Source organism: Prinia subflava, chromosome 3 (assembly GCF_021018805.1).
Source record: "Prinia subflava isolate CZ2003 ecotype Zambia chromosome 3, Cam_Psub_1.2, whole genome shotgun sequence".
Lineage (NCBI taxonomy): Eukaryota > Metazoa > Chordata > Aves > Passeriformes > Cisticolidae > Prinia > Prinia subflava.
This window is the reverse complement of record NC_086249.1, coordinates 20,717,418-20,729,600: the sequence shown is the minus strand read 5'-3', so window position 1 is coordinate 20,729,600 and position 12,183 is coordinate 20,717,418. Positions and strand designations below refer to the sequence as shown.

The window sequence follows — 12,183 nt, the reverse complement described above, 5'->3', positions numbered from 1 at the left end:
AGTAGAAGACGACCTGAGTGTGTAATAACGTCTACAATTAGGGAGAAGCACATCTTTTAAGAAATTAGGCTGGCCAGGTCAATGCAAGAAGAGAGCATCTGGGATTTGACACTGTTATCTCTACTGCCTTTTATTTACCAGATGTAAAATCACAAACCAGAATCTTCAGTAAGCCAGGTCTGCCCACCAAAGCAGAGCAGTCCAGAAAAATAGGCTGGAAAAGGTGTATTGGTCAGTCAAGGCTGGTTGATGGTGCCATGTAGAAGTCCATGACAATCTGTGTGTGAGGGTATTGCAGGCCCATTACAAAATTTGCAGGATGGGAAACTTCATCAACAAAGTTACAGATTAATGGATTTGCTGAAGTTAGGAAACCCCTCTTCAGGGGGTAGTGTCTCACCTGTGGATAGCTGCTACCCATGCATTATAGATACATCCAGAATTGTAACCAAATTAATCTGCTTTTTATCCCAGAGGAGTCAGTGTCAGAGACAATCTCCTTGGTTCTCCCAGAGACTGTGGTGGATGGCTCAGCCAGAGCATATTTCTCAGTGCTAGGTAAGTAGAACCTCCTCAAAGTGTCACAGGCTGTTTTGAAACACTGTCACTTCAGGCTGTGCTCAGTCTAATGGCCAATTTACACTGTGAATTGTCCCATTGCCCAGGTGACATCATGGGCACTGCCATGCAGAACCTGCACCAGCTCCTCCAGATGCCCTTTGGCTGTGGGGAGCAGAACATGGTCCTGTTTGCACCCAACATCTACGTCCTGGACTATCTGAACAAGACAGGGCAGCTGAGTGAAGAGGTCAAATCCAAGGCCACTGGATACTTAGTGAGCGGTGAGCTTTTGCCTTTGTTCACCCCTTCCCTTGGCTACCAGATAAGGACACGGTTGGCCACTGGCCTGGATGGTCTTTGGAGGCTGTCTCTAGAAAGGAACAGGGTGCTGGTAGGTTAGGGGTATACAATACAGTATCTGTAAGAAGGACTCCTACACTCAGTTGAAGGTACAGAGTGAGAGAAAACAGCATCCAAACAGGAACACAGAAAAAGTCCAGGGCTGGCAATAACTTAGGATTTAGGAAAAGGGTTATATGAAATACATCAATCAGACTATAACCATAACCATTAATCATGGCAGCTGCTTATGTAGATCTTGAATTCTCCTTAAGACTGAGATGTAGAAAGTATTGCTCATGTTTGACCAGGGCAGAATTTTACCACATTAGTTAGGACACAATGACAGACACAACTTCAGTAGTATCTACATAGTAGGCATCTCCCAGCTAGCAAGGGGATGCTGTGACTCAGTTATTTTTGCAAGAAAATTGCATTTTTTCCAAAGAAAATTATCCTGTTTTCTGCATTCCTATCCTGCGTAGGACTCGTACTCTTAAACAGTTCTCCTCTGGGAACCATTCTCCCATTTCTGTCAAGTCTGAAATGCATTTACCTCTCCTCATGAAGTCTTGGGCAGAGAGCAGCAATGACCACAGATAGCCACTATTCAGGTGTTTTTGGAGAGAGGAAGAGCACAAGAATAGAGATATTCCAAGCTAGGAGTTGCCCTGAATTTCTTTGTAATACTGAGCAGCATAGGTCACATTTGTGCCATAGGCAAGGGGGACAGTGTGTCCCATGTCTGCTACTTTTCCTTTGCATGGCTCCTTGAAAAGCACTGAAATACATTTTCACTCTTCATTTCAGGGTATCAAAGGCAATTGAAGTACAAACACCGGGATGGTTCTTACAGCACCTTTGGGCCACATTATGGGCAAGTTGGAAATACCTGGTAAGACTTCGGTACCTCTGGCTTTTCATTTCTGTTTTTCATGTCCTCTCATTCCTTGGTGCTCTCTTGTGCTTGGTCACTGTGGAGTTTGGAATGGAGGTGGAGATGAAGTTAAATGAGCCCTATGACCTCTGATGGATACAGGGCTTACTCAGGATGTCTTGGTTCCCTCTATCACTTTCAGGCTCACAGCCTTTGTCCTCAAGTCCTTTGCCCAGGCCCGGCCTCACATCTTCATAGAGGAGAGGCACATCCAGGATGCTTTGAACTGGCTTACTCAAAAACAGAAGGAGAACGGCTGTTTCCGCAGTTCTGGGACTCTCCTGAACAATGCTATGAAGGTGACATGTCTCCTGGTTGGCTCCACATGGGTTCTGTCAGGCTGGAACTTGACCATAAATCGCTCTGGTATCAACAGAGTTATTTCAGCACTTGGGATGTGGGAAGGAGGGGGGAGTTATGTATGCGGGCTATCACAGAAGCAGGAAGAGGTCAGCAGCATCCTCTGAAGGACACAGCATGAAAAGGAGGCCAGGGAGAATTTGTCCCTGCAGGGTGTAGACATGTAGCACAGGGAGAAGCCAGTGGCGCTGTGTGGGATCAACAAATACTTCTGTGTTTCCCTGCAGGGTGGAGTGAATGACGAGGTCACCCTGGCAGCCTACATCACTATCGCACTGCTGGAGATTCCTCTGCCTGTAACTGTACGTGTCTGCACCCCAACCTGAGCCACAGATGGCACTAACCTGCCCTACTAGTGTCCCCACACCCAGATTATAAGATCCCTTTACCTTTGGAAACAAGAAGTCCTGTCTGAATAGTCTTTCCCTTTAAGCCTAGACTGAAGGAACACCTTCCTCCATTTTTCTCCCCTGTCCCATCCTACATACACATTTCACTGAACATTTCTCTGAGTTCTTTTGTGGATGATAATGGATTTGCTCCATACAGCTTGGATTGACAGTGAGTTAAATAATATTTAATTCTCTGAAGTGAGCCAAATAAGTTTTCTACACCTACAAGAATCTCCTTTTGTTTCTCAGAATAGTACAATTCTGTTGAACCACTCTTGGGCCTACTGGACAGGTACAACATCACAGGGCTGTAAAAAGGGATGGCACACTCAGGCATTCATTGTCATTCTCTCTACTTCTTCTAGATGGTTTTATGGGAAATCCCCATCCTTAATGCTTGAAGAATAAGGTATACTTGTAGGGAATACCATCATGGCACTTTGTGAAAAGCCTGAGGCATACTTAAGGGCCGTGTGGGTTTGGTCATTCTGATCCCCTCACTTTGAGAGAAGGTGGTGGTGCAGTTAAAACTGGGGTATGAATCACAGCAGAAGGACTGCTGAGCCAGTGTGGTTGCCAGGCTGTTGCAATCCCTCTGCTCCAAACGTAGTAGGGAATGTTCTGTGTCTAAAGTTCTTCCTGTGTAGCAAGAACAAGCAGAAGCAATTATTTTGCCAGTAAGGTGACATGGATGGCACTAATTTCACCAAAAGAGCGTTCTTTTTTCGTTACATGTTGTGTTTAGAAGACAAGCTCTCAGGCAGAGCCATATAGGATATATAAATATCCATATAGGATAATAAGGATGTTTTCCAGCTCCCTGAGTCCAAAACTGCCACTGAATGTGAAGGAAAGGATTTGTCACAATCTGAGTGGGGTATGGGGGCATTTTGTTAAGATGCGTGAACTAAGATTAGCACAGTCCTTCAGTAATTAAGGCTCATACAGAGTATTTCTATAAGCAAAATCAGCCATATTAAACCTTAACAAAAACCTTAATAGCACTGTCCTTAGCATGTGTCTACTGTCACATCCGGTCATTAGATTGCGTTCCTCCTCAACATTTACCTTACAATCAGTAGTAGGCATAGACACAAGCAATTTTGGTTTTATTCTGTGCTTTCTTAAAACCAGCTGAACTGCTTCTCCAAAAGGAATAACAAAAGATTTCATCTTCCAGTACACATATAGTGAAAGTCAAAGCATAAAGCAACAGTAGAACATGTCTTTTCCTTCTAGACCCTTTATTAAGCTGTGAGTGTGCTGCTAGCTTTCAGGTCATGTCATGCTCTCCCCGCAGAGCTACTTTTTCAATTTTATAGCAGCTTTTCCATCACAAATGAGGAGCAGTCATGTCTTGCTGAAAGGTTGTAACAGTGTCTGTTAGTCATAACACCATGTAAAGTAGCTACATTTTACTTTGCTGTAGTGATTGCACTCTTAAACCAATACATGCATTGCTAATGTGAACATCACAAAAAACATTCTAGAAAATACAAATAAACACAGTTCTTTTTTCTTGTGCGGAGACAGAGTTCACCACCAAAATAGAATCTATATTACTTTCAGCGAGTGTATTTTTTCCAAAATGTCCTGGAAAAGGGGAAACAAACAAAAAGAAAAGGACAGAGAACAGAAGAGTCTCAGGGTGATAGCTGGAGGAGGAAAGCAAGTGTTCAGTACACCTAAAGCAAGGAAGTATTTCAGAGAACTCCTCTCATCCCAGAAAACAATGAGGCCAGTAATTCTTCTCCAGGAAGAAGGATTGGAGCCCTGCTTCACAGACTTTAAATCAAACTGGGAAAAACCATTACAACAAGACATGTTAAAGAAAAATGGATTCAAGAAAAGAAACAGTTTTTGGCTGCCCATTTTTCTAGGAATTATTAGGCCTGCAGGGCAGGGATACACCATGGTAAAATCTTTGTCAGGCTAGAAAGTAGGATCCTATGGGTCCACAGGTACTATCCTGTTCCAGGTATTCCTGTTCCAAGATGGAGCTCAGTATGATCACCACTAGCTCAGTCTCTCTATCCTTCCAGCACTCGGTGGTGCGGAATGCTCTGTTCTGCCTGGAAACAGCAGCAAATCAGAAAGAAAACCACGTGTACACCAAGGCACTGCTGGCATACGCCTTTGCCCTGGCAGGGAACAGGGAAAAGCGGAAGGCACTGCTGGACTCCCTCGAAAAGGAGGCTGTGAGAAAGGGTGAGTGCTCCCAGAGGGACGTGGCTTTCACCAGCCTTACACCTGCCCTTGGTAAAATGGCTTTTGTTGGTAGGGCAAGGGCTGCAGGCACTGGCCTCTGTGCATAGGGAAAGGTGGAGGGAGAGGAAAGACTTGTGCAAAGGGATTGCTTTTTTGGGAAGTCCCTCTCCAGGCCTGGTCCTGCTTCTCTGCTCCAGGGGAGCTCACCAGGAAGCACCAGGCACCATCCCCTCGGTGCTGAGCCCTTGGGTGGCTCTGCTCCCACCTCTCCTCAGCCTTCTCCTCTCCCCACACCAGGCACTGCTTAGCAATGCTCAGGAACATTCCTTCCTTCCAGGGCATGGACTCAACCTAGAACAAAGGTGGCCTTGCACAGCACAAGGCATTGTCAGCCAGAGAAGGGATGGGTGTGCTGAGAGAGAAAATGAGCATACAGGGCATTTTGGAGGCCGCAGCACAAGTTCTGAGTGCTCAGGGAGAATCCTGTAATCACTTGGAACTAATCTGGCTAAGTCAGGCTGGACAGAGGGTTTGGCCAAGCAGTGGGACTGTGGAGGTTGTATCCCCCCACCTTTTGCCTTCTCCACCTGCAGGTGACTGATAAGCCCTGGTCACATCCTTTGGGCCACTGGGCCTCAGAGAGTTTGTCCCTGCCTGACCCTGGCACTTCTATTCACAGAGGGATGGAGTGCCATCCTCCTGAGGTCTCTGGTTCCCTGCAGTGCCCAATTCCATAAATGTCCACGTGAATGTGGAGTCTAGGACAAAGGGGTGTCTAGGCTTGAGGCTCAGCAGTCTCCTACTCCCTGAAAACCTGCAAGCTGTGTAAACGTGACCCTTCCCACTTCAGCCTGTATGGCAGACATATCCTGGAGGCTCCGTCCTCCCAGCTGGAGCACCAGCCGATCCAGAAGTGCCCTGCACTGTTTAACAGTAACAATTTCTGGTTGTCTCTCTCTGCCTGCTGTGAAGATGGCTCTGTTCACTGGCAGCGGCCTGGGAAGGAGCCCGAGGCGCATCTCCCGCACTATCGCTCGCGAGCTCCCTCCGCGGAAGTGGAGATGACGGCCTACGTGCTCCTGGCTCACCTCACCCAGCAGCCAGCCCCTGCCCAGGAGGAGCTGTCCTTTGCATCCCTGATTGCAAAGTGGGTCACCAGTCAGCAGAATCCCAACGGAGGCTTCTCCTCCACCCAGGTGAGCTGCTGCCCTCCGGCCACCCCACACATCAGGGTCAGAAGATGGGACATGTCAGAGAGCCAGGTGGGAGCACAGGCAGTTTTGTCAGGAAGGTGGGAACTGTAGCCCTGCAATAGATCCATGCAGTACCTCCCATGGTGGCCAGGTTCTCCAGAGGCTACAGGCAAGGATGTCAGGTAGTGCCACTGGGAAGGGAAATGTGCTGAAGCTGCTCTTTCCCTCTGTCTTTTCTTCTTAACACAGGAGAAAGTGAGGATGGAGGGGAGGGTGCCAGCTGCCAGAAAGGGCAGCTGTAGGAGGACAGGCTGTGGAGAGGCTAATTGCATCCCCTGGTGCTGGGACTCATCTCTTTCAGGACACAGTGGTGGCTCTCCAGGCCTTGTCCCTGTACGGAGCTGTCACCTATGCCAAGAGTGGGGCAGCTTCCAAAGTGGCCCTGCGCTCTGGAGGGGACTTCCAGCAAGACTTCCAAGTGGACCCCAGCAACCGGCTGCTGCTCCAGCACGTGCCCCTTCCCCAGGTGCCAGGGGAGTACAGCGTGGAGGTGTCTGGTGAAGGTTGCGTCTACCTGCAGGTGAGGGTGATGGGGACAGCTGGCATCCTGGGAGGGAACCCCTGGCCAGGCTGGACAGGACAGAACCATAGGATCATCCAGGCTGGAAAAGACCCTGAGATCATTGAGGCCTTCCATTGAGGTAGAGAAGAGGAAAAAACAGGAGAGAGGGGAGAAGTGGAAGGCTGTGGGGACGGGAAAGAGGATAGAAAGAGTAGAGGAGTGTGGAGGAGAGAGTGGGAGAGAAGGAGGGATGCCTCAGCAGTGTGGAGGAGCTGTGAGAAGTGGGGCGGCTGGGGGCAGAGGGTTCCCTCTCTCCCATGCTGGGCACACACACACTCACACAGCTGCTGCTGTCCCCCAGACAAGCCTGAGGTACAACGTGCAGCCCACGCAGGAGGAGGCGCCCTTCACCCTTCATGTGCACACAATGCCAGAGGCGTGTGTGGACTCCAAGGCTCACAAGGTCTTTGACATCGGCATAAATGTCAGGTGAGTCTGCGTTTTGGTCTGAGCTTTCCTGTCGGGCCGTGGGAGCTGGGGGAGGTCTGGTTGTCCCCACGGTGAGCCAGTCTGGAAGCCCTGGGAGTGCAGCACATTCCTGGGAAGGTGGGCAGGAGGCAGCTGTTCTGTAAGGAGAGGCTGTGGAGGAAGGACTTGTCCTGCTGTGCATCAGCCCAGGGCTGGGCTAGTGGGAGGCTGCATAGGTGACTAGGAGAAGCTGGGACAGCTGGAGAAGAAGGTGCTGGACTGCCAGGACCTAGGAGGGTGCCCTCCAAGTGTTATGGAAATGCTGGAAGTGTGTCCGGCTCTGAGTTGATGGGCACTGAATCTTTGTTGCTTGGTTCCTCAGTTACACAGGGGAGCGCAATGTCTCCAACATGGTGATTGTTGATGTGAAGATGCTGTCGGGATTTGTCCCCTTGAAGTCCTCAGTGAGGAAGGTAGGGTGCTGTGTGAAGCATTTCTTTGAGTATATTTGTTTTTAATCCGGGGCAATTTATTTATTTAAAGTAGCATTTAATTATTTTCCTGGTATCTTCTCCGCTCTTAGACCTGTCCATCTTTTCCTCCAGGTCTTCCACCCCTCAGCTCTGAAGTAGGGGTGTATGAGGGATGCCAGAAGCAGCATTCCCTACCCACTCCTCAACCTCTTGTGGTAGCTTGCCGTTCTATGTGCTGTTTAGCCCCAGATCAAAAACTGGAAGGAGACCATCATGTCTAATATCAGGGACTCAGAAGCCTTGGGACATACATGACAGGCATGATATTGCTGGTCTCTCATTCCATTCTTCTGTCTAGAAGGTGAAAGAGCCTGAGATGGTGGGAGCTGGGGGTAGTCTAAGTATGCAAGGCTTCATACAAGAGTGTTTGACAAGTCCCATGGGAAGTACACTTCCTGTGCTTTACTTCTCAGTACCTACATGGTGAGATTTTAGTGGTGGGGAGAAACTGAGTAGGATAGACTCAGCTTCCCTTCAGATCATCAACCTCCTCCACGTCTCCTTTTTCCAGCTCTCAAACACACGGTTTTACCACATCCAGCGAACAGAAGTGAACACAAACCATGTTTTGCTGTACATTGAGCAGGTGAGGACTAACTCAGGGCTGCCGTGGGGCACACGTTGAGCTCTGCAGCACAATGGCAATGGCACAAAAGGCAGATGGAGAGCATTGCTAACATCTCCAGGCTTGTAAACACAGAACATAAACAAGTCACTCACCTTGTCTGTCTCATAGGAGGCAACTCTGTCCCAGCCCTCAGCAGGCATTCCCTCCAGCCCATGCACAGACCAGGCCCTGATTTCCACACCAGCAGAGCCTCCCTGAGGGTGGGGAAGGGTCCCGGGGTTTGCCCCGGCCCCTCAGCCAGTCCTACAGCCCTGTGTCCCCCTGAGCATGGGTGGCCATGGGGGGAGTGCTGGGCCCTGGGGTCAGTGCAGAGGCCCAGGGGAGCCCCTGCAGTGCAGAGCCCCCCTGAGCCTCTCCCGCTTCCCTCCCCCAGCTGGGCAGGGAGACCCTGAGCTTCTCCTTCTCGGTGGAGCGGGACATCCCCGTGCGGGGCCTGCAGCCAGCCCAGGTGAAGGTCTACGACTACTACGAGACAGGTGAGTGGGGGCAGCGCCCGTGGGAGCCAGGAGGGGCTGGGAGCTGTGGGGACCCGCAGCTGCCCCAGCCCGGCACTGCCAGCCCAGCCCTGCCTGAGCTGGGGAGAGCAGAGGGGCTGGGGCAGAGCCGTGCGTGCCGGGGCTCCCATGCTCATTCCTGGCCCTGCAGCGGGGCCGTGCCTGTGCTTCCAGGCAGGCCTGCTGCTCCTTGTGCCCCTGCTGTCCTGGCTGCTGTGCCAGGGTGCCAGTGACAGAGCTGTTTGTCCCCACCTCAGCCCAGTGTGCCGGGAGGAGGTGTGTGAGCAGCCCTTGGGTGCACTGGGGTGGAAACTGCCGGGGCTGCCTGTGCACGATGGCTCTGCCTTGCTGCCACTGCCCCCAGACAGGGCTGGGACTGGGGCTGGGGCTGCTCCACCCCAACTGGGGTCTCTGGGGGAAACTGGGAATGGTGGCACCAGCCTGCTCTGGGGGCCTGGGAAAAGCATCTCTCTGGCACCCATCCCTCTGCCAGCAGTGCCAGGGGTCATGACAGCTCACTCTCTCCCTTCCCTTCTGTTTCCCAGATGAGTTTGCCACACAGGAATACAGTGCTCCCTGCACCACAGGTAGGCTACTGCTTCCTTCACTGCTCTCTACTTCTTCTTCATTATATTTTTGGTCTTCCAGCCAGCACTTGTCTCTTCCTGCTTGAATTCTGATGACATTGGTCCAACTTACAGACACAGGTCTTGCACATAAAACAGACAGCATGGGAGTTACAGAGATGGCAAGTTTGCCTTTGGTTGCTGCTGCCTAGAGGAACAGCTGCTTCCTGCTCAGGTTCCTGCTGCCCCAGGGTCTCTCAGGAGGCAGCTGTGCCTCATGACCCTGGGCAGCCAGCCCTCAGCCTTGATTTGGAGTCTGAGCTGGCAGGACAGGATACTGTCATCTCTGGGGGATTGTCTGCAATGCTGGGCCACATGTGTTTGGCTTAGGAGCACAGGTAATTTAGGAGCTTCTATAAAAACCTCTGACCAAGATTATTTCTCCTGTCCTATATGGAGTCTTTCAGTATGAAGACTGGCAGGTCTTGCTTTCCATCAATTGCCCGGTTTTAGGTGTTTGGAATATGGAGGCTTCTGGAAAGCAGAGTTCCTAGGAAATGGTTTTTCACAGGACCTGACTCTGACACCTGAGAACAGAGAAAAAGTGATTTAAACTTGGAGAAGGTGGTAAATGGTGGCATTTATCTCCTTTAGTGTTTTTATCTCAAAAAGTAGAAGAGTCTGAACTCCCACACTTCTATTCCATACTGCTTGTTAATCTGGGCTATGTCCATAGATACAGGAGTTTTCTGCTGATTCTGGACCTACAGCCTCCCTTCATGGAAAAATGTGCATAAGTCCAAACATTGAGTGGGCAGTGAAACATTTCCAAAGGGTATTTTGGTGTGGTCTGGTTGTCCAGTGTGAGACTCATGGGGAGACCTTAGATTTTAGGCTACTTTTCCCCGGTTCAGTTAAAAGGCAGAGATTTTATCTTCCTTGGAAAGGGTGATGGGAAATTGCTACTTAAGAGGCTCATCCACTAGTGTAAACATACAAAGGTGGCCCGCACTGACTAAAAGGCAGATCTCAATTGCCAATCTTCCTTCCTGCCCTGTATAGTAGGGCAATAGATTTGTTCCACTCTTTGCAGAGAACTAAACAGAACACTGCTACACCAACCAGCCTTGCCTGTTTTCACTGTGCTCCTGTGTACACCTCAGTTGTGACAAATCCCACTCTGCTTATCTCCCCCAGTGGGGCAGGGAGAATTTCAACCCTCTCTCGCTGCCTTGAAGGTGACACAAGTAGTGAGTGCTGTGGATGACCCTTCACCCTGGTAAAACAGCAACTCTCTCCTGTACTGTGCTTCACACACAACCTGGCTTCCACATCCACATCTTGCTCCCTCTGTCTCTCAACCTTAGAAAGCGGATGGACATATCTCTCTGACTCCTGTTCCCTCCCATCTTCTTTCACCCTTGCAGAGGAAGTAGACCAGGGAAACGACTGAAGAACACTCCCAGATGCTGGAATCCGCCTGCCTCACCACCACCACCACAGCATGATAGATTAATAGTGCCTGCGTGGAATGGAAAGTGAACTTTACAAATAAATTAACTATACTCACCAATGATTCTTGAACAGTTTGTTCCTAATTCTGATTTTTCCTGCACATCTTTCAGTCACAGCTTTAATCTCCCTGGCTTCTTAGGCTAAAGAGTAACTCATCTAACAATGCCTGTGTGCAGGGAACTACGGCTAACAAGTGAGGGGAAAACAAAAAAGAGGACAGAATGGTCTAAGTGGGGATCAGCCTTTCAAATGTATCTGTCTCTGTGTTATGTTCTCTGAACTTATCATCTGAGATGCAGTCTAATCAATGGAGAAGGATAGGTAGTTCTTGGGAACAATTTCTCTGCCCTGGCTTGCAAACCATAACCTCGATTGAATTGGTCTCTGCAAAGGCCTGTCCATATCTCCCACCATTATGCAGCCTGGAAGATCAACTACTGTTACGTGAAATTTGGCCTCTCCCCCTCCTGGGATTGTTTCTTGTTTGTAGAAGAGTGGGAGGAGACAGAGTCTGCCCTCTTCAATGATTAGAGAGTGCCAGGGGGGCAGGAGGGGTGTGTGCATGCATTATTCCTTTGGCAGCTAACTTACAATGGCCTCTTCTCCAGCTGAAGCTTGAGCCTTCGCATGGAAGTTTCTATAATCTCATGTCTGCTACTTCTGGGAGATTCCCAAGGAGAAGCTAATGGCATTTGCCACTAACTTACCTGCCTAAGACTAGTTTAAATGATACAGTCATTTAAATATTATAGTTGCTTTGGTGAAACTGGCTGTAGGCCTCTTACACCCCTCCAAGAATGATCCCCGTTTCTTCATTTTGTCTCATGAATTTGTGGTTTTAACTTTTGAATGCAAAACAAATCATATGTGACTGTTTATTGTCATGAAATGCTAGTTAGGTATCATGGTATGTTGTGCATCCAAGTATGCACCACTGGCTGTTCCATCCAATTTTTGGTTTAGTGTGCCTGTACAAACAGTGTCATTGGGAACAAATAAAATTCTTCATCTATTTTGCTAGATATTAATATTATGTCACTTTGTTTTCTGTGATGTTTGGGGTTTACACACTCAAGGCCTTTTGACACCTCATATTTAGAGGAGTCTATGGAATGAACCAGCTTCAGTGACAGCTGAGCAAAATTTCTAACACAGATAAATTGCATTTTCTTTTGAATTAGAAATAATATAGCCATCTTTTTTTTTTCCTACCATGAGGCAATTGCTTTTCCAGAGGAAGGAGAGTCTGTATTTGTGAAATAAGCTACATGAGGGACTCCTACAGGTATGTTTGCTTAAGCTTACACTGGCAGGGTGAAAGGCACCTTTGTAAGTAGAAACATGTATGTAAAACACACATGGTGCCATACGATCTCTTGAACTGAGGCTGACTGCCTCTGTATCCCTGTGAGATATCTAGACCAGAG

General features: G+C 49.1%; 1 protein-coding gene across 3 annotated transcripts in view; it reads left to right on the top strand.

Moving 5' to 3' along the window:
* LOC134548999 (alpha-2-macroglobulin-like) overlaps positions 1-11,778 on the top strand; it is a 37,173-nt gene extending 25,395 nt beyond the window's left edge. For all 3 annotated transcript variants that reach the window (XM_063394317.1, XM_063394316.1, XM_063394315.1), the window contains exons 23-36: positions 475-558; positions 666-842; positions 1,711-1,795; positions 1,980-2,136; positions 2,425-2,499; positions 4,632-4,797; positions 5,770-5,993; positions 6,352-6,570; positions 6,914-7,041; positions 7,403-7,493; positions 8,065-8,139; positions 8,555-8,657; positions 9,221-9,262; positions 10,669-11,778. In XM_063394317.1, the coding sequence (XP_063250387.1) occupies positions 475-558; positions 666-842; positions 1,711-1,795; positions 1,980-2,136; positions 2,425-2,499; positions 4,632-4,797; positions 5,770-5,993; positions 6,352-6,570; positions 6,914-7,041; positions 7,403-7,493; positions 8,065-8,139; positions 8,555-8,657; positions 9,221-9,262; positions 10,669-10,694 (1,652 nt within the window). In that variant the 3' untranslated portion in view covers positions 10,695-11,778. The remainder of the gene's footprint in view (positions 1-474; positions 559-665; positions 843-1,710; positions 1,796-1,979; positions 2,137-2,424; positions 2,500-4,631; positions 4,798-5,769; positions 5,994-6,351; positions 6,571-6,913; positions 7,042-7,402; positions 7,494-8,064; positions 8,140-8,554; positions 8,658-9,220; positions 9,263-10,668) is intronic.
* The last annotated feature ends 405 nt before the right edge of the window (positions 11,779-12,183 follow it).